The 26,941-nt window shown below is 42.5% G+C and overlaps 1 protein-coding gene across 14 annotated transcripts in view; it reads left to right on the forward strand.

Moving 5' to 3' along the window:
- The window catches only part of KCNQ5 (potassium voltage-gated channel subfamily Q member 5), a 470,944-nt gene that overhangs the window by 284,495 nt on the left and 159,508 nt on the right, over positions 1 to 26,941 (forward strand). For all 14 annotated transcript variants that reach the window (XM_070244825.1, XM_070244827.1, XM_070244826.1 and 11 more), the window contains exon 2: positions 21,920 to 22,010. In XM_070244825.1, coding sequence (XP_070100926.1) covers positions 21,920 to 22,010 — 91 coding nt within the window. The remainder of the gene's footprint in view (positions 1 to 21,919; positions 22,011 to 26,941) is intronic.

Raw genomic sequence — 26,941 nt, forward strand, 5'->3', positions numbered from 1 at the left:
CTCAAAAACTGTTACTTCCTCATGAGTTTAAGCACTTTTATGAACAGAAGTCAAATACTTATCTCCAATTAACTTAGAATCAGAAATTTTATTTCATCTTTTCATTTTAAAAAGGAAGCAATATTTTGAAAGATACCCTTCTATTAATTTGTGATGACACTCAAATATTTATATTAAAGCTGAACTTTCATTAGGAAAACAGAGACTCAGCCATGTTCAGTTTGCAACCTGTGCCTGGACCTTGAGCGGGTTGGGGCAAAGGACTGTGGCAGGGTGACTGCAGAGCAGACACTTGGAGAAAACTTTGCTCCATCAGACTGTGCTTGCGATCCCTCGTTTCCTCCGCAACCCAGTAACCAGCACAGGAGATTGGCAGGGCCTGCCAACAGCTGGTTTCAATAAAACTCTCTCAATTACCCTTGAAGGCCTGTTGTTCTTGGGAGAGCTTGGGGAAATTAAAGAATGGGAACTGATTTGTTTGGTGTCTTGTAGCAGTCAGAGGAAGAGACACAAGGACAGAGACACTTTAGGTGCAATGTTTTCTTCTACTGTGCATTGTGTCATATGGAGCAAAACCTCAGCTCTGGCTCCCTTCCGCAGTGACGAAAGAGAAGGGCCATAGTCAGGAAGTTTTCCATTAGACCCCATCACACATCGGAAATGAAATGCTATAAACCTAATGGTATTAATGGTAGGGTTTTATTTCCTCCTTTTTTATAACCCTCTTTAGAATAGAAAAACATTTCTTGCTCTGTAAAAGTTTTAGTTAATAAGTTTTTCAAGTTCTCTCAGTGATTTGATAACCAGTCCCTGTACCCTTCCTCTGTGATGGACTTTGCTCAGCATAGTGAAAGGCAATTATGTAATTATGTGATTTAAAGATATGTATCTAAAACTAACGCCATCCCTTTTTGTAATTAAGGATAAATAAGTCAATGAGAAAAATGAATGATGAGAGACTTTGGCACATGTTTATCTTTCAATCTATTTTTCATTCCTTCTCATTTTCCTTCAACTATTGGAAGCAATCAACAAATAATTATTGAGTACTTTGATGTTTTCAGAACTATGCTATGCATACAAGGGATTCAAAAAGATAAAGGACATTCTCCCTGCTTTCAAGAATGCAATGTTTGCCACACCAGGTTCTAGGAAATATAAGTGTCTCTTAAGATATCAATAAGAGGATGGATGAGAATGGTGTCCTTGATCCACGTTAGAAAGAGGATGTACTAGAAGCTTCCCCTGGGACGTCACCATTCACATTAGATGTCGAAGGTGTCCCTGAAGCCCTGAGATAGAAAAACCCAGTTACTCCCATTGAATCCAGCGCCCCTCAATGTATTTGACAGAGAAATGTGCTTTTGAGTCAAAGGTATGAAAATCTCTCAGGATACTGGTGTTGTATGGAAAATAGGAAAATTCTGAATTAGAGCACCAGATAAGACTTTATTTTTAAGGTTTGAGTGCAGACTCAAAGCACTGACAGGGGAGAAGAGAAAGATCATTAAGACATAGGCTGGCGAGGAAAAGAAGCTCAGAGAGGATGAACTTTTAAAGAAATAAAGTGTAGTTGGAAAAAAGCAGAACCTCAGGTGCAGAAAGGGAAGCTTGTGTTATATCTCCCAAATTATCGGCCTTGAGTACTCGCCAGGGGGTTGGGCAAAGGTGCAGACGCAAATTACCAGGGGCTTAGACTTTCTAAGTTACACAGTTCTGTACTATTTGTGTGCTGGTTTTTACAATAGTTTTTTTTTTTATAATATTATGGCTTATTCTTATAATTAGATGATATTTTCCTAAAACTCATTCAGGTTTACCTGTCAGATTAACTAAGAATGTGTCTAGATCTTTACTTCCATAATTTTAAGTTATGTGTGTGTGTGAGTGTAATATCTACAAACAGGTGTGTGAGTACAATATCTTGGCCAAAATCAAGTTGAAATGCCAAGGTCAGCCTGTGTTGTAAACGTGGGCTGCACCTGTTGTTTATTCATCTCTCCGGGGTGGCTGACTTCAGGGGTGAGAACAAGCCATGTGGTCTCTTAAGAAGCTTCCCTTTTGGCTGGTCACCTGATCAGCATGTGATGGATTTATACCTGAACTAGTGAAAGGAAGAGGACGCCGAGACAGCTGCCTTCTCTCCTAACTGTAGTCTGGCTTCTGTAAGAACTTTTTGGTTACTCTTTTTTAATGCATTTTTTAAAGTGTATTTTATTTTAGAAATAGCAAATTCAGCTATTTATTAATGTTTAGTAAGGTATTTATGCCTAAAACACAAGATATGATTTTTATCTGAAAATATAACCAAGTTTGAAAATGACTGAACCGAAAACCCTCTAGACAGAGGAAATATTTTATAAACATTGTTGTCAGCTTAGAAATCCATGTTTTTCATCTCCCTAATAAATTATTGTTAAGGGAATTTTTTGAATCTGAGAAAAATATATATATGAGTTTTTGTGTTGAACATATATAAATGTATACACATGTATGTGCAGCAAAGTATCAGCATGAAACAGGGATCACATGTAAGATTGGACACGTAAAATGGCTGAAATTCGATTGTTGCTGAAATCCAATGGCAATTTCATGTGGTTCAACTGAATAGTTTCCTGGACTTGCTGGAGTGTAGACCACCTCTCTTGAGTAGACAGGTTGCCAATTGTGATGAGGGGGTATTCTGACTCCTGTCACATTCCCAATTTGGGTCAGAATTCCCCTCTTCTGGCCGCCTCCACTTTCACGTCATTCTATCCTGTCTTTTCTTGTCTCCTAACCCTTCCTGGACAGGCTGATTACTTACATCAGCCCTTCTACGCTAATCCATTTCTTGGTTGGCAGATTCTCAGACCTCAGACCTAAAAGGTCAAAGGAAATCCCTGTGTTGAATTCAGTATCACAGACACAGAATTAGTCAACTATTCTTGCTCTTTCTCTATTATCTGTTCCTATTTCTCTTACTCTTGGTCTTGTCCAAGACCTTCTAGAGGATCCAGAACTTCCAGTGCCTGAGGGAGTCTGTATGGATGTCATCCTCTCATGTCTGATGTAACTACTGAATTGCCTGGCAGAATTTCTAAAGCTCTGAATAGAAGCTGGTTCTGGGACAAACCCTGTCAAGAAAATATTTCCCCCAAGTTCAAACATGCTTATTTCTATTTTGTCCCTTATATTTCATTTTCCATTACCCCCTCTATGACTACAGATCAAAACAACCACCAGCTTCCATGGATTAAGTATGTAAACCTTGATGCGACTGTTCAATAGCTTCATTACCACAGTGTGCATTACGTGTGCACCTGTATACCATATCAACACAATGATCTGAAAATAGAAAATGGCAGTGGGCATTCTCCACATGCAGTTTCAGTAATGCCAAATTAGTTACCCAGCTGAGGAGAATTAGACTTTATAGGAAGAGCTAAGTAGGATCTAACGAGCTTGGTGACAGACCTTTTTTAGTGGAAAAAAGAACAATTATTTGTCACAGCTTTTCCATGCCATCACAGGCTGTACTGCCTTCCTAGCTACCAATATAGAAAGTCTCTGAGCATCATAACACTTGTCCCAGCATCCTCCTCTGCAACCGTCACCCATCAGTCTGAAGGCAAGCTGCCGTGCCAGAATCTGGGTTCAGATTCCTCCTTTCAGAAATCTAACATAGAAATAGACACAGTCTAGTAAGGACCTGCATTTTGTACTCACTGGTGAATAAACAGATATTTGTGCTTAAATAAACATTGACTTAATACAAGTCAGTGAGTAACTATTTAGCTGCTCCTTCATCTAAGGCCCTAGGGGGAAATACTGGCACCTAGTAGGTGTTCAATGAATTTTCTTAAATTAAATTCAAAGAAGTAAGACAAAGGTCCACTCTCAAGGACTTCCTAATCCTCTCACAAGAATATGATGCATTTGTATAATGCTTTCATTTCATCATACACATAGTATCAAATTCTGCCTACTCACTCCAGGTGTTAACTTCTCATTCACAAATGCCGAGACCAAAGCTCAGAGGAGATGAGGGATTTGGAGAAGAGTTCTGTATTCTCTATATTAGCTAGAGTTCTCCAGAGAAACAGAACCAACAGGAGATATATATATATCTGGTACATATATAAGAATATTTATGATGATGAAGAATTGGCACAAGGCAATTATGGAAGCTGAAAAATCCCCCAATCTGCTATTTGCAAGCTGGGAAGTCAGAGCTATAATCCAGTCCCGAGGCCTGAGAGCTGGGGTAGCTGATGTGTAATCCCCAGCCCAGGGACAGGAGACGATGAGATGAGAGGTGCCAGCTCAAGCAGTGAGACAGGAAAAGGGGTGAATCCCTCCATCTTCCACTTTCTGTTCTATTCGGGCCTCAATAGATTGCATGATGCCCATCCACACTGGGGAGGGCAACTTGCTGAGTCCACCAATTCAGATGCTAATCTCCTCTGGAAACACCCTCACAGACACTCTTGGATTCAGTATTTCATGTGGGTACCCCATGGCCAGTCACGTCGACACATAAAATTAGCCACCACAGGTTCCGAGCTGGGAAACAGTGAAGGTAAACAGAAATCCAACCTTTCTAATGCCTAATCCAATGCTAGCTCCCCCCAACCGCCCTGGCTCACTATCTGGAACTGGAGAGGAAGCATCCTGGGAAACAGAAGCAAAGGGCCCCCATTCATTCAGTCACTGATGCAGAGTTACAGGCAGTTGTCCCACTTTCAACAGCATGTGGTCCTCAGTTAATAGTTTATTGGTCATAGATTACTGATTATCACAGTAATATCATATTGATGGGATTGTAAATTTTTTAGTTGGTAAAAAGAAAATCCATGTATCAAATTTTTTAATTTTATTCAAGGGAAAGGAAATATTAAAACCTTGGGGTCCACTCTACTCTTTGGAGATGCCATGGATTTCAAGCATTGGAAGCATGTTGAGAGTTATTCTCAATTGCATTTTTAAAGTATATATGTATGTATGCACATTAAAGCATTTGCTTTTTTATTGGAGGGTGTTTTGTAGAAATCCTTTAAAAGACTGAATTATTATGGAAAATCATTTTGAAATTCGAGAACATTATATTACTTTCTGTTTCTCAAAGATTCATGGCAAAAAGAAATGCTTGGAAAACTTTTCAAGTTCTTTAAATTTTACAGCGATGGAAAACTTACCTGGCACCCATTACATATAATAGTACTTGGTTGATTTCTTACTGCTTTTCTCTCAATTATGGTTTTCCACCAAACAATATTAAACAGAGAAGACAAAGATCAAACGCTCTTCTGACCAGCTGATTCTCATTTTATCAAATATGAATGACAAAGTACGAATAGTAAAGACAGGAAACTACTTTTCTCTTAGTTCCGTCAATCAAAAAACAGTATTGAATTTAGTTCAGCCAAAAACTTTCAAAGTATATGACATCGCTTTGCCTGCATCGATTTGTTCTTTAGTTACTTTTTATTTCCTTCCTTCTCCTAACTTTGGGCTTTGTTTTTTTCTCCTTTTTAGAGTTCCTCCAGGTGTAAGGCTAGACTGAGATTTTTCTTGTTTCCTGAGATAGGCCTGCGTCACAATGAGCTTCCCTCTTAGAGCCCCTTTTGCTGTGTCCCATCGATTGGGGAATGTGTGTATCCATTTTCATTTGTCTCAAGGTATTTTTTTATTTCTTCTTTGATATATTTGTTGACCCATTGGTTGTTTAGGAGCATGTTGTTTAGCCTCCATATGTTTGTGTTTTTTCCAGTTTTCTTCTTGTAATTGATTTCTGGATTCATACCATTGTGGTCAGAAAAGATACTTGGTATGATTTCAGTCTTAAATTTATTGAGACTGGTTTTGAGGCCCAACATATGGTCTACCTTGGAGAATGTTCCATGTGTGCTTGAAAAGAATGCATATTCTGCTGTTTTGGGATGGAATGTTCTGTATATATCTACTAAGTCCAGCTGGTCTAATGTGTCATTTAAGGCCAATGTTGCCTAACTCTTTTTCTGTCTGGATGATCTATCCATTGACGTGAGTGGGGTGTTAAAGTCCCCTACTACTATTGTATTATTATCAATTTCTCCCTTTAAGTCTGTTAATATTTACTTACATATTTAGGTATTCCTATGTTGGCTGCATAAATATTTTAAAATGTTATGTCTTCTTGGATTGACCCCTTTATTCTTATATAATGCTCTTCTTTGTCTCTTGCTTCAGTTTTTGTTTTAAAGTCTAGTTTGTCTGATTTAAATATCATTACCCCAGCTGTCTTTGCATTTCTATTTGCACGGAATATCTTTTTCCATCTCTTCACTTTCAGTTGGTGACTATTTTTAGATCTGAAGTGAATCTCTTTCGGGCAGCATTATATCTGAGTCTTGTTTTTTTAATTCATTCAGTTATACTTTGTCTTTCAGTTAGAGCATTTAGTCCATTTATGTTTAAAGTAATTATTAATGGGTATGTCCCTATTGCCAATTTGTTGATTGTTTTCTGGTTGTTTTAGTAGTTCTTCTCTGTTCCTTTCTTCTTCCCTTGCTCTCTTCCTTTGTGATTTGGTGGCTTTCTTTGGTGTTGTTTGTATTCCTTTCTCTTTATTTTTGTTTATCTATTATAGGTTTTTGGTGTGTGGTTACCATGAGGTTCATATATGACAACCTCTGTATATGACAGTCTATTCTAAGTTGATGGTCACTTCAGTTCAAGTGCATTCTAAAAGCACTACATTTTTACCCTCCCTGCCATTTTTTATGTTTTTGACATCATATTTTAAATTTTTAAATTTTTTTATTTTGTGCATCCCTTAACTAGTTATTGTAGATATAGATGATTTTACTACCTTTGTCTTTTAACCTTCACACCAGCTTTATAAGTGATTGATCCACTGCCTTTACTATATGTTTGCATTTACAGGTGAGATTTTTTTTCTTTCATATATTTTCTTATTTCTAGTTATGGCCTTTTCTTTTCCATTTAAAGAAGTTCCCTTAACATTTCTCGTAAAGCCCGTTTAGTGGTGGGAAACTCCCTTAGCTTTAGCTTGTCTGGGAAACTCTTTATCTCTCCTTCAATTCTGAAGGGTAAATTTGTCCGGTAGAGAATTCTTGGTTGTAGGTTTTTTGCTTTCAGCACTTTGAATATATCATGCCACTCCCTTCCGGCTGCAAAGTTTCTGCTGAAAAGTCCACTGATAGTCTATGGGAGTTCCCTTGTAGGCAACTTGTTGATTTCTTTGGTTACTTTTAAGATTCTCTCTTTAACTTTAGACTTCTTTTTTAAGGAGAAATTAATTTCTTTTTTTGTCCTTCCCAAAGCCCCAGCACATGGTTGTATGTTCCAGTTGTAAGTCCTTCTAGTTCTTCTATGTGAGCCCCTGCTGCAGCATGGCAACTGATAGATAGGCAATGTGGTTCCATGGCCAGGAAACAAACAGGGCTGCCAAAGCAGTGACAGCGCCAAACTTTAACCACTAGGCCATCAAGCCTGGCTCTTGACATTTTAATTATAATGTGTCTTGGTGTGGGTCTCTAGGTCCTTCTTGATTGGGACTCACTGTGCCTCCTGGACCTTGATGTCTGTTTCCTTTGCCAGATTGGGGAAGTTTTCAGCCATTAATTCTTCAAATAGGTTTTCTGGCCGTTTTTCTCTCTCTTCTCCTTCTGGGACCCCTATAATGTGAATATTGGTATGCTCCATGTTGTCATAGGGATTCCTTAGGCTATCTTCATTTTTTAAATTCTTTTTTCTTTTTGCTGTTTCATTGGGTGATTTCCACTACCGTGTTTTCCAGGTTGCTGCTCCATTCTTGTGCACTATCTAATCAGCTATTGATTCCTTCTAGTTTATTTTCCAGTTTGGTTATTGTGTTCTTCAGCTCTGTGAGCTCTGTTTGTAACTTTATCATGTTTTCTGTCACTTTGTTGGGGTCCTCACTGTGTTTATCCATTCTTCTCCCAAGTTCAGTGAGTGTCTTCATGACCATTACTTTGAACTCTTTATCAAGTAAATTACTTACTTCAATTTTGCTAAGGTTTTTTCCTGGGGTTTATCTTGTTCTTTCATTTGGAACGTGTTTCTTTGCTTCCTCGTTTTGCTTGGCTGTGTTTGTTCCTTGTATCAGTGAAACAGTTCTCTCTCCCTGTCTTGAAGGAGTGCCCTGTGTAGGAGATGAAGCATATCATTTAACCTTGCCCAGTATATGGTTCTCTCTCCAACTGCCTCTTCAATTCTTTCAGACCCATGGGACCCAGAAACACAATTCCTCTTGGTGACCTGAGCCTGGTGCTCAAGGGGCATCCCTTGTGTGGGCCACCTATGCTATTGGCTCTGGAAGGGCCACGTGAGAGGCACGTAGGTGAGGGACAGGCTGCTCGCCTGCCATGGTTAGCATGTTGGAGTGAGAATGCAAAAATGGCACCTGCCAGTGTCAGCACCAGCAAGGCATAGGGAACCCGTAAAAACGGCATCCACCAGCATTCCATACCCAGAGAGTCCCAGCTGACTTCTACCCCTCTGACAGCAGCTTTAAGATTAGCAAGTGAATCTCCTCCACATATGGTTTAGGCTCTTTTCAAACTGCTGCTTTTTGCTCTGGGTCTTGGGACGACTGCATCTGCACATGAGCCCTTTAAAGGTGGAAGCTTCATCCCCTACAGCCCTATGTTTCTCCTGGATGTAGGCACACTGGTTTTCAAAGCCAGACATTTTTGTGGCTAATCCTTCTGGTGCAGGACCCCAGGGTTGGGGGCCTGGTTGGGGTACAAATCCTTTGCTCCTCAGAGAGAAGCTTTGTTTCTGATTTTGTTTTTTTCTGACATTCCTCCTGTCTGTGGGTCACTGCACAGGAGGGGTCTTTGATGACACGGAGTCTTTGCCTCTCTTACCCATCTCAGCGTGGCCCCTTCATCTTTGGCTGTGAAGCAGGCGTTCAGCAGTTCTCACGTTCTTTTCAGAGGGAATTGTTCCATACGCAGCTGCAGATTTGCATCCATGGGAGGAGGTGAGTTCAGGATCTTGTACTGCTTCTCGAACCCATCTCTGTCCACTGGTTATTTTTATATTTAAGGAGCCAAAAAGCATCCAGTACTGTACATAATTTTTTTCATACTGAAGAGAAAATTGAATTATGTTTCCATTTTAAGATAGAAGGGTGGGTGCCCATGAAAACTCAGCATTTAGGGAAAAACATCTATACTGTTATCACTTTTGGCTTTTACATTTTCCGTCAGCACTTAATATGTTTTAGTTTCAACTATGCACCTGAAACAATAACAAATTTAAGTAAAGATCTCTATAATTCTCCATGAACAGAGTGATAGTATAGTAGATATACAGCCACTTTTTGTCTCTCTTTTTTTTGTCTGTTTTGTTTATATCTACATAGAATCACTAACTTCATTGTTTGGGTCATAAAAATAAAATTCTTGATGTCTGTCTAGCCACAGCAAGAGGAAGCAGACCCTTTTATTTCTTTACTAGAACCCAGAGGAGTGTCTACAGTTTTTAAAGCTGACACCAAACACATTTTTGGAGGCAGGAAGTACGTGCTGTCTAGCATCTGTCCACCACTTGCCAACCTTGCTTGTCCATAAAATGCTTCAGTTCTTCCACACCCCGCGATGCTGGCCTCCAGCGTCCTTTCCACCAGGGTCACCAAGAGCAACATGCGCCGTCATAGGCCGATCCTGAGAAACACACATCTCCCACGTCCCTCGGGGAGGTACCTGCCTGTGTGGTTGTCTTGGAGTCTGTGGTTATTACTCTCTGGAGACATCGGTCTGCTGGTTTTATCTTTTCCTGATGTTGTACCACTTCATAAAGTCCACTGCCAAGAGGACTTTGACTACTCAGGAAGATTGTGTTTTCTGCTGTCAGTTTAGCACTTTATTTCTGTAAGCCAAACAGAGGAGGGACGATCAGGAGCGATCCCCAATCCGTAGCCCCCAAGCATGACCTGGCTGGTTTTGTTCCAAGTTTTCATGCTGTGAGGGCTTTAGGACTCTCACTGCATCAGAAGTGACCCCATTCCTCTCATGAGCGGCCCCCCTTCCCCACTGCACTCCACTTCTATCCGTAAGGTCACTCGTCCACCCTGGTTAGGCCCTCAGCCTGTGTCAGGTACTAGGCTGGAAGCTGGGGAGAAACACTTCACCACTCAGTCCCCACCTTCACAGAGCCTTTGTGTGTGGAGGAAGATGCTGACTCAGCCACAGGCTTTGCAGGGCCGCTTGGTCAGTGCTGTGGAGAGAAACACGGAGGCTCTCTGGGAATTCATGGGACGTACGGCTCCCCACACTTGGACATCCAGGAAAGCGTCCTGGAGGAAGGGACCTTCAAGTCAAATGGAGGGATGGCCAATGGGGGAGAGAGGCAGAATGTCCCACCCCGATGGGACAGCGTGTTTGAAGCGAGAGAGCCAGGCTTGTTTGGAGGAGTAATAAGAGGTCCATGGACAGGGGATGAGGAGGAGAGTGTGGGGAGGCTGGAGAGGACACAGAGTCTCACGCTTCTGTGTCGGTTTATGGCTCTTTCCTCTGGCTGCAAACAGAGCGGATCAGGGAGACCAGGCATGGAGGCAGGGAGGCCGGGCTTGGGCCCCCTGCTGTTCCCAATGTCCCGAGAACTGGAACGCGCTCAAGAAGTCTTTCCAGGGAAACCTACTTTTAAAGCAAGTGGATCATACAGGTCTAGTGAGTTGAAAGGAACCAAATCTATAATTTTTCATTATCAAATATAAACTTTAAAACAGCTGCTTGTTTCCAGGGAAAATAACTTTAAGCCTCTTTGTATCCCCTCTTACTTTGTTCCCATTAATAATATTTAAATAAATGCACTTTAGAATTTATATTTTTCTTTTTCAGATAATAATGGTTATTATCATATATTCAAAGAAAATTGCAATGATTAAGTCATTATTTGCCTAATAAATTTATAACCTTTTTTATGGAAAAATGATTCAGGCCAGAAAACAGTTGTCAGACGTCTTTTGCTGTATGTTTTCAACCTTTGCCATAGCTTTCGTGTGTAAACAGGCCCTTTGAAACAAGCTTGAAGATTCGGTCCATGAGCCTGGGCTGACTGGCCGCTAGTCCATCCAGATGTCTTATTGAAGAGGAAAGAGTGGGCGAGGTTAATATTATCAAAACTATTAGGCTGGATTATTTTCCATGGTGTCAGCACCAAAATTATCTCTTGAAAAGATGACTTTAAGAGGAGCACTCACCTGCATTTTGCAGAGGTCGTCTCTCCCTCATGCTTTAGGAATGGCTTTTGTTTCCTTCGTGGCTGTGGTCAGCACGTTCCTCTGGGGTGGCCGCTCTCTCACTTGGGGACTGTTGGTGAGCCCGGCAGCCTAGGTCCACAGCCCTTACTGGTCATTTTAATGATGAATCCCTCAGTCTGGTCAATTCAGCAGAGGCTTCTTACCACATCCTGACATGCTTCACAACGCTACCTCCCTTTCATTTAGGGCAGCCCCCGTTGCTTCCCAGAAACTAGTGTGACGAGGAAGAAGTCTGTGAGGTCCAGCTCCCAAAGCTGCTGAGTGTCAGGAAGATCCGTGACTGCCAACCTTGAGAAGCCACACAGTTCAGGCCCAGCTGTTCCCTTGTCTGCATGCACGTGGGTTTGCTTAGACACAGTCACGTTACTGAGCGTCTCAGACCTTGCCGGGAATCTTTTCGTTTTACCTTTTCAAATGTCTTACTTTACGAGTGGAGATTTTAGCTGATAAGTCACTTACATTCTTTGTTGTAATTGTTATCTATGTTAATCAAAATGTTAAATTATGTAGCAATTACCTGTCAATGTAGAACTCAGTTGGCATTTTTAAGTCAATTTGGTATTTATGTATTTATTTGTTATGATAAAATACAAATTCTGACTTTGAACTCTCTCAATCCTTAAAACAGCTCTAGGGGAGAGGCTAAGAGGGATGTGGAAAGGAGGCTAATAGGGCAGAGAGCAGGAGCTTGGGGACCAGACAACATGTGACTTGCTGGCTGTGGCTGCAGGCAGGAAGGTAGCACAGAAGGAGGTAGCCCGTTATTATAGCACATGATTATATTACAGCATGATGCTGTGCAGAGAATGGAGGGGGGCGGCCTACCCAGAGGGTCTCTGGAGGAATGGAGGGACTGATGTTCTGGTGGGGATCTTAAAAACCAGACAAAGGAATCTGGGTGTGACAGCAAGAGAGAGGAACCACAAGTCTGACACCAGGAACTGGCACCTGACAGCAACCCTCAGGGAGCCAGGCAAAGGCCCTGCAGCTGAGCTCCAAGGTACCATTGCTGTGGCCTGCTGGGTGGCAGGATTGTGCTTCTGAAATTCAAGAATGTCACCTTTTCAGTAAGACCTTCCCTAGCGCTGTCTCCAAACCCCCAGATGCCCCAGCGTCTGCATCCGGCCCTCCTTCTCAGCTATGCACAGGGATTCCTCCTCCTCAGCAGTCATCACACTGTAACACTGTGCCCATTTTATTTATTTACATTGTGTATGACCCAGCTCTCCTCCTAGGAGGTAAGCTCTGTGAGGGCAGGGATATTTTTAAAGATTGGCCCTGAGCTAACAACTGCTTTCAATCTTCTTTTTTATTTTTCCTTCTTCTTCTTCCCAAAGCCCCCCAGTACATATTCATAGATTCTCGTTGTGAGTACCTCTGGTTGTGGGATGTGGGACATCGCCTCAGCAAGATCTCATGAGCGGTGCCATGTCTGTGCCCAGGATCTGAACTGGCAAAACCCTGAGCGGCTGAAGTGGAGTGCTTGAACCTAACCACTCAGCCACGGGGCTGGGATTTTTGTCTGTTCTTTTCACTTCTGTACCCCCAGCACCTGGAGCACTGCCTCGTACACGCAGGTCTTGAGGGACACATGTTGCGTGAATAAATAAGTTTATTAGTACCTGCATCAGGGCTGATTCTGATTACTGGTAATAAAGAGGAAAATATGAGAGTCAAGGCTCCTGTCCTCACGGAGCTTACGTCCTAGCAGAGACCAAAATAAACAGACAAATAAGAATTCCACATACTGCTGTTTGCTCAGAGGAAAATATAACAAGGTAACAAGAGTATAAAATATGAAATACAATACTCCTGTTGCTACATTGAATCTATGACAGTAAGAAAGACTGTCCCTGTTTTGTATTTTAAATTCATTGTCTCTGAACAGTGTACACTGGTCTTCAATCTCATTTATGTTTCCTGGAGAGGACACAGTGACAGAGTTTGCAGAGGCGAGAACCTGACCGTTGGGTTTCTGAATTGCAGACCTCAGGCCCTTTAAGAAATAGTGTTCTGGAGCCTGTGCAGTGGCACAGCGGTTAAGTTCTCATGTTCCACTTCTTGGCTGCCTGGGGCTCGCCTGTTCGGATCCCAGGTGCAGACATGGCACTGCTTGGCAAAAGCCATGCTGTGGTAGGCGTCCCATGTATAAAGAAGAGGAAGACGGGCATGGATGTTAGCACAGGGAGAGTCTTCCTCAGCAAAAAGAGGAAGCTTGGCAGTAGTTAGGTCAGGGCTAATCTTCCTAAGAAAAAAAAAAAAAAAGAAAGAAAGAAATAGGGTTCTGTTGCCTTGTTCTGTTCAGCAGGCCATTCCCAGCCACTCCATTCAGGCATCGGCTGCCCACACCGTTGACTAGGATGAAAAATGTGCTTTTGGACTGCTATCAAAAAATAGAGATTTTCAGTTTATTTCAATAGGCCACAATCCATCCAATTCCTTGCAGACTGAGCGAGTGTCTTCCCGGAACTCAGACCTGGGAGAGGTTCCTGGAGATGGGGCAACATCTGAGATGTCTGAACTTTCCCGTTCGAGGCCACTCCTCGGGGAGGTTACAATCCTTTTAAAAAAATCTGTGGGTGGTCTCCAGAGACTTCTCACCAGATACACATCCTCCCAAGAGTCGTACAATCCTGCCTGAACTTCTTCTTCTTCTCCTCAAGGATATTAGAAAGCACTGCCAGGGCTTTGCTGAAATCGAGACTTTGGATCCAGGGATCCCCTGACACAGCAGGCGGCAGACCTGTGGAAATGGAAATGAGCACAGCGCTTCTTGCTCTTGGGGAACGTGCGTTGGTTTCTAGTAATTGTAGTTGCTCTTTTAAACTTATTAGAAATCATTTGCTTAATATTCTATCTGGAATATTTCTAGGAGTTATAATTGAGTTTATCAATACACAGAGTCCAGGGTCCCCTACTTTACTCTTTTTTGACACCCAGAATATTTTCCTCTCTCTAGTCATTTGGCACCTATGGCATTTTTCAAGACTTATTAAAGTTTATTGATAAAAGTTCTTCAATTTCATCCACAAATACCTTGATGCCTTATAACATAAATCTAGACTCAGCAACACGAACTCGTTACAAATGGCCATCAATTTGCCGTTGTGTTGCCAGATTTTTCTCACATGAATCTTCATTGAGCAAATATAACGTGAAGTACAGAGAAACTCTTAAAGTATAGTAAATGGGTTGAATATTTGTTACTCCTCAAGGAAATAGCAGAAAGACAAACACAGTTTAGTGAAAGTAGTTATGAGAGGAAGGAGGTAACAGGTGGGAGCACCCGTCAGCACTCAGGCTCCAGCCCTGCAGCGTGGCTGGAGTACAAGCCAACGCATATCTTCCGGACAGAATTTGTGAAACCAAACTTTTCTAACAGCTGGGCAGTGGGAAGTTCGAGTTTGAGTTCCCTGGCAAGAATTGACAGTGCAGATGTTTCATGTTGATGGCTCGATACTAAATCCTTCGCTTAGGTGGTGGGAAGATGACGGGCCTGAGTAAGGCTATGAGGGAGGCAGGAAGCGACTGGGTGTCCCCGAGAACGGCGGCCAGGAGAGCGCAGGTCTGCAGTTGTTTCACGTGCAGAGCAGGTAAAGGGCTGGGCCGGCCGGGTGTTCCTAGTGCGCAGACGGTTGGAGAAGTCACGAGAAGAGCAGCCTTGAGTCTCTGCAGACAGACATTCAGAGGAGCGAGCACAGGGCCTCAGCGCTTGGAGCCTGCACGAGGCCCGTGAGTAAAGGCCCTGACTGGGGGGCTTCTGCCAGCAGAGCGGCCGCACTCCTTCCATCAGCAGTGCTTCAAAACGGCCCCTTGTCTCCAGAGGGAGCTCCACGGGCTCTGGTCACGGGGACGCTCTGCTCCTGAGGAGAGCGTCAGGCTGAGCATTCCTCCGTCTGTGTTCTGACAGAGTCTAGGGCTCTCAGAGACCCCTGAGTGTTTACGAGTTCTCCTGCCTTGTTCTCGCTCCTTTGCACTAGTCTTAGTCCTCTATAGAAACACAGTGTGCACACGGAAACCACTATTTCCCAGATTCTCCGATTCCTCATACACCACACGTGTGCAACGCAGTATTTAAAATTCTAAAACTGTTACCTGATGATCCTATTTTTGCAACTTCATGGAGAGTACAGTGATAGTATTTATTTATTAGAGTATTAATATTTAGGACTCATTGCATGTGAAAAGTAGAATCATGCAGTGTTTCTAAATCAAAAATTCCAAATCACCTTTAAAGACACAAAAAATGTTGTATTTAATATTTATTGCTTTGCAATGGAAGCAGGGGTGTGCTGTCGATAGATTTCATGTGAAAAATGCCCTTCTCTTATGGAAAAATTATGCAGACAGGACATTAGGCAAAGTGCCAAGTTTAGAAAGAAAAGTAAATTTAGGATGCTGGAAGGAAAACATGGGCTCCAGCCATTCCTCTGATGACGGGGTTTTGATTTCATTAGATGGCACATTCTCCAGGCAAGAGCTGTGTCAGCCAGTGGGTCATCTACAGTCATCAATGCCAGCCTGTGTACTCCATTCATCATAATTCATGATGCACTCATGAGGTCTCCCATCAAACGTACTGAAACACACATTTTATCAAAGCAATACTTAAAAAATTAGTGAAAAGTCAGAGGCAGGGTTGAATTTCCTTTGGAAGTTATTTCTGAAGAGTTATTTTCTTAAAAATGAAGTCTAGGGCCAGCCCAGGTGGCCTAGTGGTTAAGTTCAGCGACCTCTGCTTCAGCAGCCCAGTTCGGTTTGGTGCAAAGCTACACAACTCGTCTGTCAGTGGCCATACTGTGGTGGCAGCTCACATACAAAACAGAGGAAGATTGGAAGCAGATGTTAGCTCAGGGCAGATCTTCCTCAGGAAAAAAAAATCTATACCTACTTTCTATTAGCATTTATTTTAATCCCATGATTCCATTCTATTTAAGACATTTAAGATCTCCCTTCCCCAAAACTTTCTTAAGATTTGACTTACATGCACAGTTATGCCATGGGAAGATTATGGTCCCCCAGATACTTGCAGGTGGCACCTTCTACGTGGGAATGTGTGGTTGTTTGTGTCCACAAAGCCTGTGCTGCGAGTCTGCCTGCTCCGCTGAGCTCAGCTCATTGAGTGTCTACTTTAAACACCAGCTCCTTTCCTCGTTCCTCCATCTCATTCCTCGTAATCTCCCGTGAGTGGCCAGGGTTGTGTGTTTGTGTGAATGACGCTGTGCAACCTGCTATGACTCGTTTGTTGAAGCATCTGCAGAGACGTTCTGGTTGATTCATTTTCACGGCATTTTAATTCTTGCTGAATGCACCTGTACTTGAAGCACAAGATTTGGAAGTTGGACATCATCTGTTCCACAAGCACCGTGATATTTCCAAGTAAAGCTTCTTATGAAGTTAAATCTGACAAATTGATTCTTAATTAACCCACAGGAAAAGTTGACGGTAGTTTTCTTGAACAAACGTGGAGGCCTTTGATCTGATCATATTTTCATTGTGAGTGCTCTTCTACTGCTCCTACAATAACCAGCACCTTCTAAAGAAGATTTGTACAAAAGGCCTGCATCAAAGTGAATTTCCTCAGAAACAAACTATAAATGATTGTTTCAGGCAAAATAAGGCCAGTAGCTATTACAGAATAATTCTGAAGGAATACAGATCTTATGGTATCTCAGGATTAATGTGTAAAAGAAAAAAATATCCGTATTTTTTCAAACTGATCTTAAAACTTACCTGAGTAAGTTGGCGACCCCTCCCAAAATGGGCCATTTTCCAGCTCCCAGCCCCTGCCTTCTTAATCTCCCACCACAGGCATCTGAACTTTCTAGTGTGCCATGGACTTTTTGTAGTCTGGCAAAGACTATGAACCATTCCTAAGAATAATGCTTTTAAATGCATAAAATAAATGTGCTTACAAAAGAAAAAATTATATTGAAATGCCATTATTAAAATAATAAACATGTTTTTGATATAGTGATATAGAAGCTTCTTTATTAATGCATAAAAAACCCCCAGCAGTGGGTCTAGGAGCTACTATAATCTCGAAACAGTGATGAGCAGAATCAACATTCAAGATGGAACAATTTCGGTTTCATCTACAACTGAGAAATAGGATAGGAAAACATCTGTCATGTCTAAGAGCGACAAGGTCAAAAGTACTGTGAATGTCACATGGTTCGTGGTCATGGTTAGTGACAAATAAAGATGTAATTTTTCCATCCACATTCCCTGCCTCCTAAATTCTGTCCACAGACCCTGGGGAGCTCAGAAACCCTGCGTCCAAGGACTCTTGCCACTTCTCCCATTTTTATTCAACTGGGAGAGAGGCGGAGTGGGGTACTGATCAGTCATCAGTGTGTACACATATGAGTGGGATCCTCAGAAGCAATGATGTCAGCAGAGCCACCTCAGTCCCCAGCAGGTCACTGCCAACAAGCCTAGGGTCTGAACTCTGGTACCTCAGAGGGTCATCCTGCGTCAGTTCAGTGCTGTCTCCAGCCAGAGAGTCTGTCTCTGGCAACGCTACCAACAGCCAATTCATAGTAGAATGTGTTCATCGTTCTCCATGATGTCATTCTCCAAGATCAGGAAATATTCCTCAAACATTCTTTATTCTTATTTACCAAAATCTTATGTGCTTAGTCTGCACTCTCCTCAGGATAACATGTTCCATATATTCACTTCCTCTGGAAAAAAGTACTTTCATGTCTCCAATGAAACTTTGTGCCCAAGCTTTACATCTGCCATTCCAAGTGGATGTCTAAAACTGGACTTGTCCTCTTCTCCTCAATATCAGTTTCTCCTCCTGACTTTCTTGACTTTTCTCCTCCTAACTTGTTCATAGCATGACCAATAACCATGGAAATCTCACACTTTTCAGCCACCACACCCCTTCCCCAGCCCCACTCGCCAGTCTAACGGTGATGGAGTCAGAGAGCTCCCGTGTTCACAGCGTCCCTCCAGGCTGCTCTCTGTTCTCTCTCATTCCTACCAGTTAGTTTACAACCAAACCTGAACCACCAGTTACACCCCCCCTGCTTCTCAGCTGCTCAGGTACATCCTGATGCACGCTGCTGCCAACTCTACTTTCCCAGAGGGAAACTCCAAGGATATTAGATCCCCGTTAAAAAATCTCAATGGCTCCAACTGTCTCCTGAACTAAATACAGACCTTGGGGACAAGCCTCTCCCTGTCATGGCCCCAGACCCCCAATTCAGCCATCTGTCTCACCCTGTGCTACAGTCAAATTCAGTGACTTTTTGTTCTATGAAACAGGGAGCAAGTATTTTACCTCCTTTGTTTTCTGGCTTGCTGCCTTCTCACATTTTCCCCTCCTTCTGAAATGTGGTTCTCCAGACACTTCTCTTGTTGGAACCCTACCCTTTCTTCAAAGATCATCTCAAGCAACACCCCTTTTTGAAGACTTTCTTGATGTGCTTCCACCATCCCAACTGAATAGAAGCCCTCCCTGCTTTCGGCCTCTGTAGCACTTTTCCTAGCACTGTCTGCCTCTGCTGTTCACCATGACCCAGTGCTGTCAAGTCACCACCTCATGAGGTCTTAACTTCCTTGAGGGAGGGACTGCTTTAGCTTATCCCTGCCCCTTGGGCGGTGCTCAGGGCAGGGTCTTTACACCAGCTTCCCAGCACGTTTTCAGTTGAACTGAAATGATTCCTATGCAGAAAATGAGTTTGCAGGAATAACTTGCCCTCCACTTTTCCTGTATGGCCGCGAGATAAGCTTGATAGTGGGTGCTCATCACCTCTAATTTTTGGTTGATTAGTGGATTCCAGTGATACTGTTTGCGCTTGGCCTTCCCCTGCGCAGTCCCATGGACTAGCGTATTCATTCTCCCCAGCCATCCCAGCTGCTGTGCTAACTCACTCCTGTTGGGCTCTGTTTGGTCGGCGCTTGATAGAGGAATCTTCCCTAATCCCAAATCTGGCTTCTTGGGCATTCAGCCTGGGAACCCCACCCTTAGAAGGGGGCCACACTTGGTGTCAGGCTCTGCTGTGATCCTCATGAAATTATTAATAATTTCTTAACAAAGACCCCACATTTTCACTTTGTGCTGGACTTCACAAATTAAGCAGCCAGTGCTGCCTGACTCTCCTCTCCTGTGTGCTGTCATCCGTGTGTCTTCCTAATCTTTTAAATCATCACTCAGAGTTTTAATTTTCTGTTTATATCTGTTTACTACTCCGTATGCTTCAACAGACCTTAAACTCTGTGAAAGCAAAAAAAGAGAAAACTCTTGTTTATTGTCATATCCGCATGGCTCAGCCTGGTATTACATACTTAATCAATATTTGCCCGTTGGATAAATGGGTGAATGGCTGCAGGAAGGAAGGAGTTAATGCGTTAGCGAGTGGATTTGTTGGTCCACAGCCCCGCAGGCAAAAGTGGGAGCGGCTTTGGCTTCCACCTTCAGACAGGATCTACAGCAGTAACAGAATTCTAGGACAGAGCTGCTCTTGTTAGAAAGGAGGGTAAGATCAGCTCAGGGAAGAAAATGGGTGAAGTAGTGACGTGAAGGAGAAAGATTAAATGACACCAAACAGTAATGATAAAGGAACCAACACAAGGACTCATGCTGTAGACTTGTTCTGAGTAAACTATGGAGACCATGAAGCTGCAGTTGGGATGCTCTAGAGGAAGAAAATGGCTTGGTGATCAGATAATCCCCTGCTTGCTCTTCCTAATGTTTTCTGGTAATTGTGGGATCGTGTCTGGAGACCAGCTGCACTCCAGACGGAGACCTGTACTGTGTTTACTTGATGCCACGTTGCCCTCCCACTGCCCTACTGACCCCTGAATTTCTCTTTCTCATTAGTAGTTTGGGGGTCATACAGGTGCGCTGGAATTTGATTTCTAATTTACAGTATCCAGGCTGTTAGGGTCAATTTAAAGTGTAATCCAAAGTATCTTGGATCATCAGATGCACGAGTCCAAGTGTGCTGGGTAGTTGTTGACGTGTGCACTGGGCACTCTTCCCTGGTGGACTCGGTTCCCGTGGAGACTTCTTCTACTTGGAATGACCATACTCCTCTCTCAGTTTGAAGAGGTGGAGAAGTGACCCAGAGCCCTACTGAGCTGAGAGTGTCACCGCTGTTCTCACCCACGCCTGTTTAGTCAGCAGTGCTGTGCTTGAGCAGACAGTGCCTGACGCCCTTCCTGCTTGGCTGCCTTGGATAAGCCACAAAATCTTCTTAATTCTCAGTTTACATATCTGTAAAATTGCGATAATGATACTCCATAAATTTATGAGGATAATGTGGATCACGCGTGAAAGGGGCTTAGGACAGTGTCCAGCTTACAGGAAACTTTGTGAACGTTAGTAATTATTATCAGCATACACAACGTGAGCAATTATGAATTTCTATTCGGTTCTGTATTGGGATAGACATAAAGAAACAGGGAATCCATGGTATCAGTTGGGGATTGGCAAAATTTTTCTCTAAAGGGCCAGAGAGTAAATATTTTACTCTTGTCCACCACGCTGTTTCCATCACAACTACTCAGTTCTGCAGTTGTGGTGCAAAAGCAGCCACAGACAATAACATAAACAAAGGGAGTGGCTGTGTGCCAGTAAAACTTTATTTATAAAAACGGGCTTTAAGGGCCAGATTTGTTCCCCAGGCCATAATTTGCCAGTCCCTGGCTATAGGCCCTTGGGAGCTCCCAGTGAAGTGTGGCGGAAAGACTTGTAAGATTGTCAGGGCAAGCCAAAAGGAAGCAGGACTAATTCCACTGCCATACTAAAGAACCTGGAAACAGACATTTTAAGGCAAATTATTTTAAAAGCTTCGCAGAGATGAGTAAAAGTAAAAAAATATGGCCTAAAGCAAGTAGCCAGATATTGTGGGTTTTTTAAAATCTTATATTTCAGGATAAGTAACTTCAACTTTAAACCAGAGCCTGCCCTTTTGATTAGCATTTTCCTTGAGAATGCAGATCCCCCTCGAGATCCCCAAGTTCCGCATTTCTAGAGATAAAAATGTCTGCAGACTGATTGGTAGAAAATGCTGCTCCTGACGTCTGCAGTTGCAGTGTGAGTGGACAGAGCTGAGGGTCATTTCTCCACGGTTGTGAGGAAATGGAAGGTACCTGGTAGCAGAGGAAGCACTCCCTCCCTGCTCTGTTCTTCTTAGAAAGGAACGGCAGGTGCGAGTCCATGAGCAACTTCAGACTGGAAATGGGCAGTGGCTTAGTAACAGCCACTTAGAGCACCTGATGGCTCACCAGCGCTGCCTCTCTGAAGGACAGCTGCGGCAGCACGCACTCTGGGCCAGCAGAGCAAACGCACTTTCTGGGCCTGTCTCAGGATCTCTGCTTGGGAAATGAGTTTATGGGAGATCACAGATTCCTAGCTGCAGACATGTAAATACAGCATGCAACTCACACACACACACACACACACACACACACCCTTCTCTTCATCAATAAAGTCACAAAGCAGCCCCATTTGCACTGCATGTCATATTGTATTTTGATATTCAAAATGGCTGGTCCCTTTCAGGGTTTTTATGTCCTAATTGATGCCAATTCAAATGGGTCTGGGGCTTTAGTCATAGAAATAAGAAATTAAGTCTGTCATGATAAGGCCAGTTTCTTATCAGATTTTTCTTTTTTGTTGTTTTACAGTTTTCTCCTTGTCTTTGGTTGCTTGATTTTGTCAGTGTTTTCCACAATCCCTGAGCACACAAAGTTGGCCTCAAGTTGCCTCTTGATTCTGGTAAGTGAAACATATGAGCAAAAATGTACATAAAGTTTATGTAACATAAAAACTGTCTGTAATATTTATGCTGTGCATTTTATCCCACAAAAAGTTCCATCTGGGAAAGAGAGAGTTACTGTGCCGTGTGAAAGTTTCAAAGATCGCTGAGCCCTTTGCCCACCATTCTCACTGTAGTCAGTCCTTGGGAATACACGGGAAGATTCAGCATTGCCATTACATAGAATGCCCTGTGTTACAGTACATCGTAAATAGAGGGCAATACTTGGACGTGGTTTTATGTTTATCTATGGAAATAAATTATATGAAGAGTCAATATCCATGAATTCTTTCATTATATTGCTAAAAGTTGCAGGATAGAGAGCATTTTCCAGTAACTGCAATTAGGGAGTAGCTAAGTATAATTGGCCAAGAACTCTGGGAATATAGCACCTCGTAAGAAAACAGAGGCTCCTTCATGCTCTTCCAACCGACAAGCCAGCACTGAGTTCTGCCACTAACGCAGTTACCTGATGAGAAATTCTGCAGTTTGCTCTGATCTCATTATGCTGTCAATCCTCAACCACACAGAATTGCTCAATTCATTTTAAAATGGAAAAAGACCCCAAGATATTTTAGTCTGAATTATTCTGAGGCTTTGAAGCTCTTACACTTTCTATTACTGCTAAACTATAGCACTGTGCACTCAAATCACATCTGGTTGAAAGTTGGGCTCGTTTACATGCACTTTGACCCACTCAGTCCAAAAATATCAGACTTGACAGTCTCAGAACTCTCCGAATGAACTATAAACTGGAACAACTCACTTCTGTAAGACCTGGTGGATGACAGAGGAAGAGAGAGAAAGAAGGGGTGGGATAAGATGACTGTGTGCCCCAAAAGCAGAGATGGTTATGGGCTGCCACGAGCATTTAATATCAGAAGGTTATTCTTACTTTAGGTGGAAACTCAAGATGTCAGCCCATATCCCTGAGCAGAGGGCAGCTGCTCTTCCTACCTGTGCTCTCAGATGCTGGTCTGTGCTTGAAGTTACCCAGAAGTCATCAAGTCTCGGTCCCATGTGTCAGGGAAAATGCATTTTTGAGCCTGGAACAAATCTATCCCAATCTGTTTCCATACACATTGTACTTGGTGTATGGCTTATGTTAAGGTTAGTATTTTAGAACCCAAGATAGAGAACAAATAGACAAAAGGGCACGTTGGGGATTTGTCCCATTACAAGGTGTCCATTGGGGCAGCAAGTGGGCTTTTAACCTCATGCGCCCCTTTGACAACAATACATGATCCCAGCCCACGGGCTCAGGCACAACTGGCTTCTGGGTTCACATACAGAACTACAACTAGGAATTTTAGATTGAAAACACAAATCTGATTTTTAGACTTGGGAACATGAAAAACTGAATCTACTCCATGACCGATGATATATATCGAGAATAAATCAAGTATTAGGAATCCCATAAAAAGGTATCTCTCATGACCAGGCCAAGAATCCAAAAGGTTAGGATTACATTCTCCAAATGTCTGAAATGTAAATTCAGTCATTGCTAATGAGTTTCTAAATAGTGCAAAGGAACCCAAACAACCCCTTGTTATTATAAAGTTGGAAGCAGATTACTCTCTTGATTTTGAAATGAGCAGTGAACAATTGATCAGAGTTGAGTAACCAGAGTGCGTTTGAGTAGATAAAAATGTCAGTGTTGTCACACACCCTCAGTCTTTTTTCCCCAGCCTTATTGAAATATAATTGACATGTAACATTGTGTAAGTTTAAGTTGAACAATGTGATGATTTGACATACTTATATGTTGCAAATTGATCGCCACAATAAGGTAGGTTAACACATCCATCACCTCACATAGTTACCATTTTTTGCGTATATGATGAGAACTTTTAAGATCTACCCTCTTAGCAACTGTCAGGTATCCAATACAGCATTGTTACCTGTAGTCGCCCTGCTGTGCATTAGATCCTCAGAACGTATTCATCTTATAACTGGAAGTTTGAACCCTTTGACTACCTTCATTCATTGCCCCACCCCTGTCCCTGGCAACCACCAATGTACTGTTTCTATGAGTTGTTTTTTTTAAAGATTCTACATATTAGGGATATCACACAGTGTTTGTCTTTCTCTGTCTGACTATCTCACTTAGCACAATGCCCTCAAGGTCCGTCCATGTTGTCTCAAATGGCAGATTTCCTTCTTTCTCATGGCTGAATAATATTCCATTGTGTGTATATATCACATTTTCTTTATCCGTTCATCCATCCATGGGCACTTAGGTTGTTTCCACAGCTTGGCTGTTGTGAATGATGCTGCAATGAACATGGGAGTACAGATACCTCTTTGAGATCCTGTTTTCATTTCCTTTGGATATACATCCAGAGGTGGGATAGCTAGATCATATGATAGCTCCATTTTTAATTTTTTGAGGAACATCAGTACTGTTTTCCATAGTGGCTGTACCAGTTTGCATTCCCACCAACAGTGCACAAGGGTTCCCTTTTCTCCACATCCTCACTAACATTTAACTCTTGTCTTTTTGATGATAAACATTCTAACAGGTGTGAGGTGATATCTCATTGTGGTTTTGATTTGCATTTCCCTGATGATTAGTGATATTGAACAGTTTTTCATGTGTTGGCCATTTCTCTGTCTTCTTTCATCCCTCAGTCTTGAATGCCTTTGGATTTAGCAAAGTAGAAATCAGCCCCGTTATGCAAATCAGCCCTTTGCTTTGAGTGATGTGGTAGGTGCTGCAGAAAGATGCCCTCAGGAGGTGTTTATGGCTTTCCATAGCAAGAGGGTTTGCTTATTCTCCTAGTTCTGTGCTATAGGGAAAATCATCAAGGTATATGTTTTAAACCAAAGTGTATTCTTAATACTTGCCTAGAAATATGCAGACTTTGGGTCTAAGATTTTACTGCTGTTATTCTTCACCAATAGTTTCTCCAAAAACTATTTTATTTGGACAAAAAAATTAAGAATAGGCTTTATTTTTCTTCTTATTTATTGATTAATAAATTAGAAAAGTATGCATATTTTAATTCCTTTTTGCAATGTTAGCATAATATATCATAAAAGTTCAAAAAAAAAAAGTTCAATCATTTGTAGGATATTGGAAGAAGCCAAGAGAAATCTTAATGATTTAGAGACTCTCTTATTTATTATCTTTTAACATGTATGTTTGAAACAGTCCAATTTCCCGATTTCCAAGTCTGTCTATCCTCCAGTCAGACAGAATCCACACAACACATTTCTGACTAGCAGTATTTTTATTTCCCAAGATGGAACCTATCTAAAGAATTGCCGTCTCAATAGTAACAGGAATGGCTTTTAAAATGTTCATAAAATTTACAGTAAAGCCACTTTTGGTCACAATTAAAACACCAGAGGAGTAAATTTAGAATTTTATATAAATTATACATCCTAATTGTATATTTTTTCTGTCCCATTTGGTTTTTTGTAAGATTTTAAAAGATGTTCCGAATTCTAACTCTAATTCTATTTCTCTGCAAGTCAAAGGCACCATGCTTCCCACAGGGAGCACCTGCCAGCAAACTGGCCCCTGGATGAATTTCCAGGACCCTGTTTGACACATGCTTTCCACCTGTTCTTCGGGGGCACCAGCATTTCAGGGGCTGGCCACTGCTCTGGGCTCTGTCCGGCTCACCTCCTGGGCCCCAGGCATCTCCAGCCCCCAGCGCCACCGGGATGATGCTCTTGTCATTCTCATCCAGAGCTGCCCTGCCCAGTGCTCCTGGGATCCAGAACTCGCACCTCGGCTACAACCCAAATGGGTGCCTGTGTTAATGGGTTCTTTTATTCTTGTCAGCTGTGTGAGCTGGGAGTTCACACTGCATGCCAGGTTCTTGCTGTCTCTCCACAGAAACAGAGGAGCAGACATGAGAGCATGAGGGGAGTCTGGAGCCAGGCCCATGAGTGCAAATCCCACTTGTACCCCTTATGAGCTGTAACTTTGGAGACTCACTCTCCTGTGTGGACAATGATATGCCTACTTCATACAGTTGTGAGGGTTGAATCCAAGTGCTCAGAACTGGGCCCAGGTGGAGCAGCTACAAGTGTTTTCATCACTGGCTCTTCCACACGTCACGGGGCCTCATAGTCAGAGAGAAGTACTCGTGGACTGTGGAGTGTTTGAAAATGCTACATTTGAGAACATATCATACTTTTCTAGTAGAAAACAAGTATCTTTGCAAGAGTTTTCTCGCACAACTCTATTACTTGTGGCAGCTTTCTACACAAAGGTGCTCGTCTGACGGTGAGTTGATGGCATGCATTCACCTGCAACGTGTGTTCACAGCAACCACTTATTTGGGTGACTAATTTAACTGATCTTTATTGTTGTAGTTTTTGCTAAAGTGCTTTGTAAGCTCTTGGTTTCATCAGCCAACTCATGGCTTCGTAACCTCTTCTCTCGGTGGCTGCACCTGCTGAGTGGAGCTTCGGGCAGGGATAGCTCTGGATCTGACGGAGTCGCTCGCTCTGCTTTACTCTCCAGAACATGATATGAAGCTGTGCCCAAATGCCAAGGAAAATTCAAAGCTGGTGCTACTTTTCCATGTTTTGTAAATTCTTCAAAACTGGAAGGGAGGTCACATTTTTTAAGTAACTCTTATCTATGACTCATTGATTTCTTATTAAAACAAACAAAAAGCTTGCAGTGTAAGTATTCCTCTCATTTTACTGAATGGCTAGTTAAGGTGCCAGATCACCCACCAAGGGTGTGACGGGGCCAGGATTCCCTCCCAGGCCTGGCTGACTAAGAAGCTGGGTTGTCTTCAAGGCATTGCACAGCCTCACATCTCTTGCTTCTTAGTCAAGACTGACAGGTCTAGAGTGCATTTGCTGCCTCCATGAAGCAGGAAGGCCTGAGGCTTCATGTGGTTCCGGATGCCTGGAGACCCCTACA

The sequence above is a fragment of the Equus caballus genome, chromosome 20 (genome assembly GCF_041296265.1).
Source record: "Equus caballus isolate H_3958 breed thoroughbred chromosome 20, TB-T2T, whole genome shotgun sequence".
Classification (NCBI taxonomy): domain Eukaryota; kingdom Metazoa; phylum Chordata; class Mammalia; order Perissodactyla; family Equidae; genus Equus; species Equus caballus.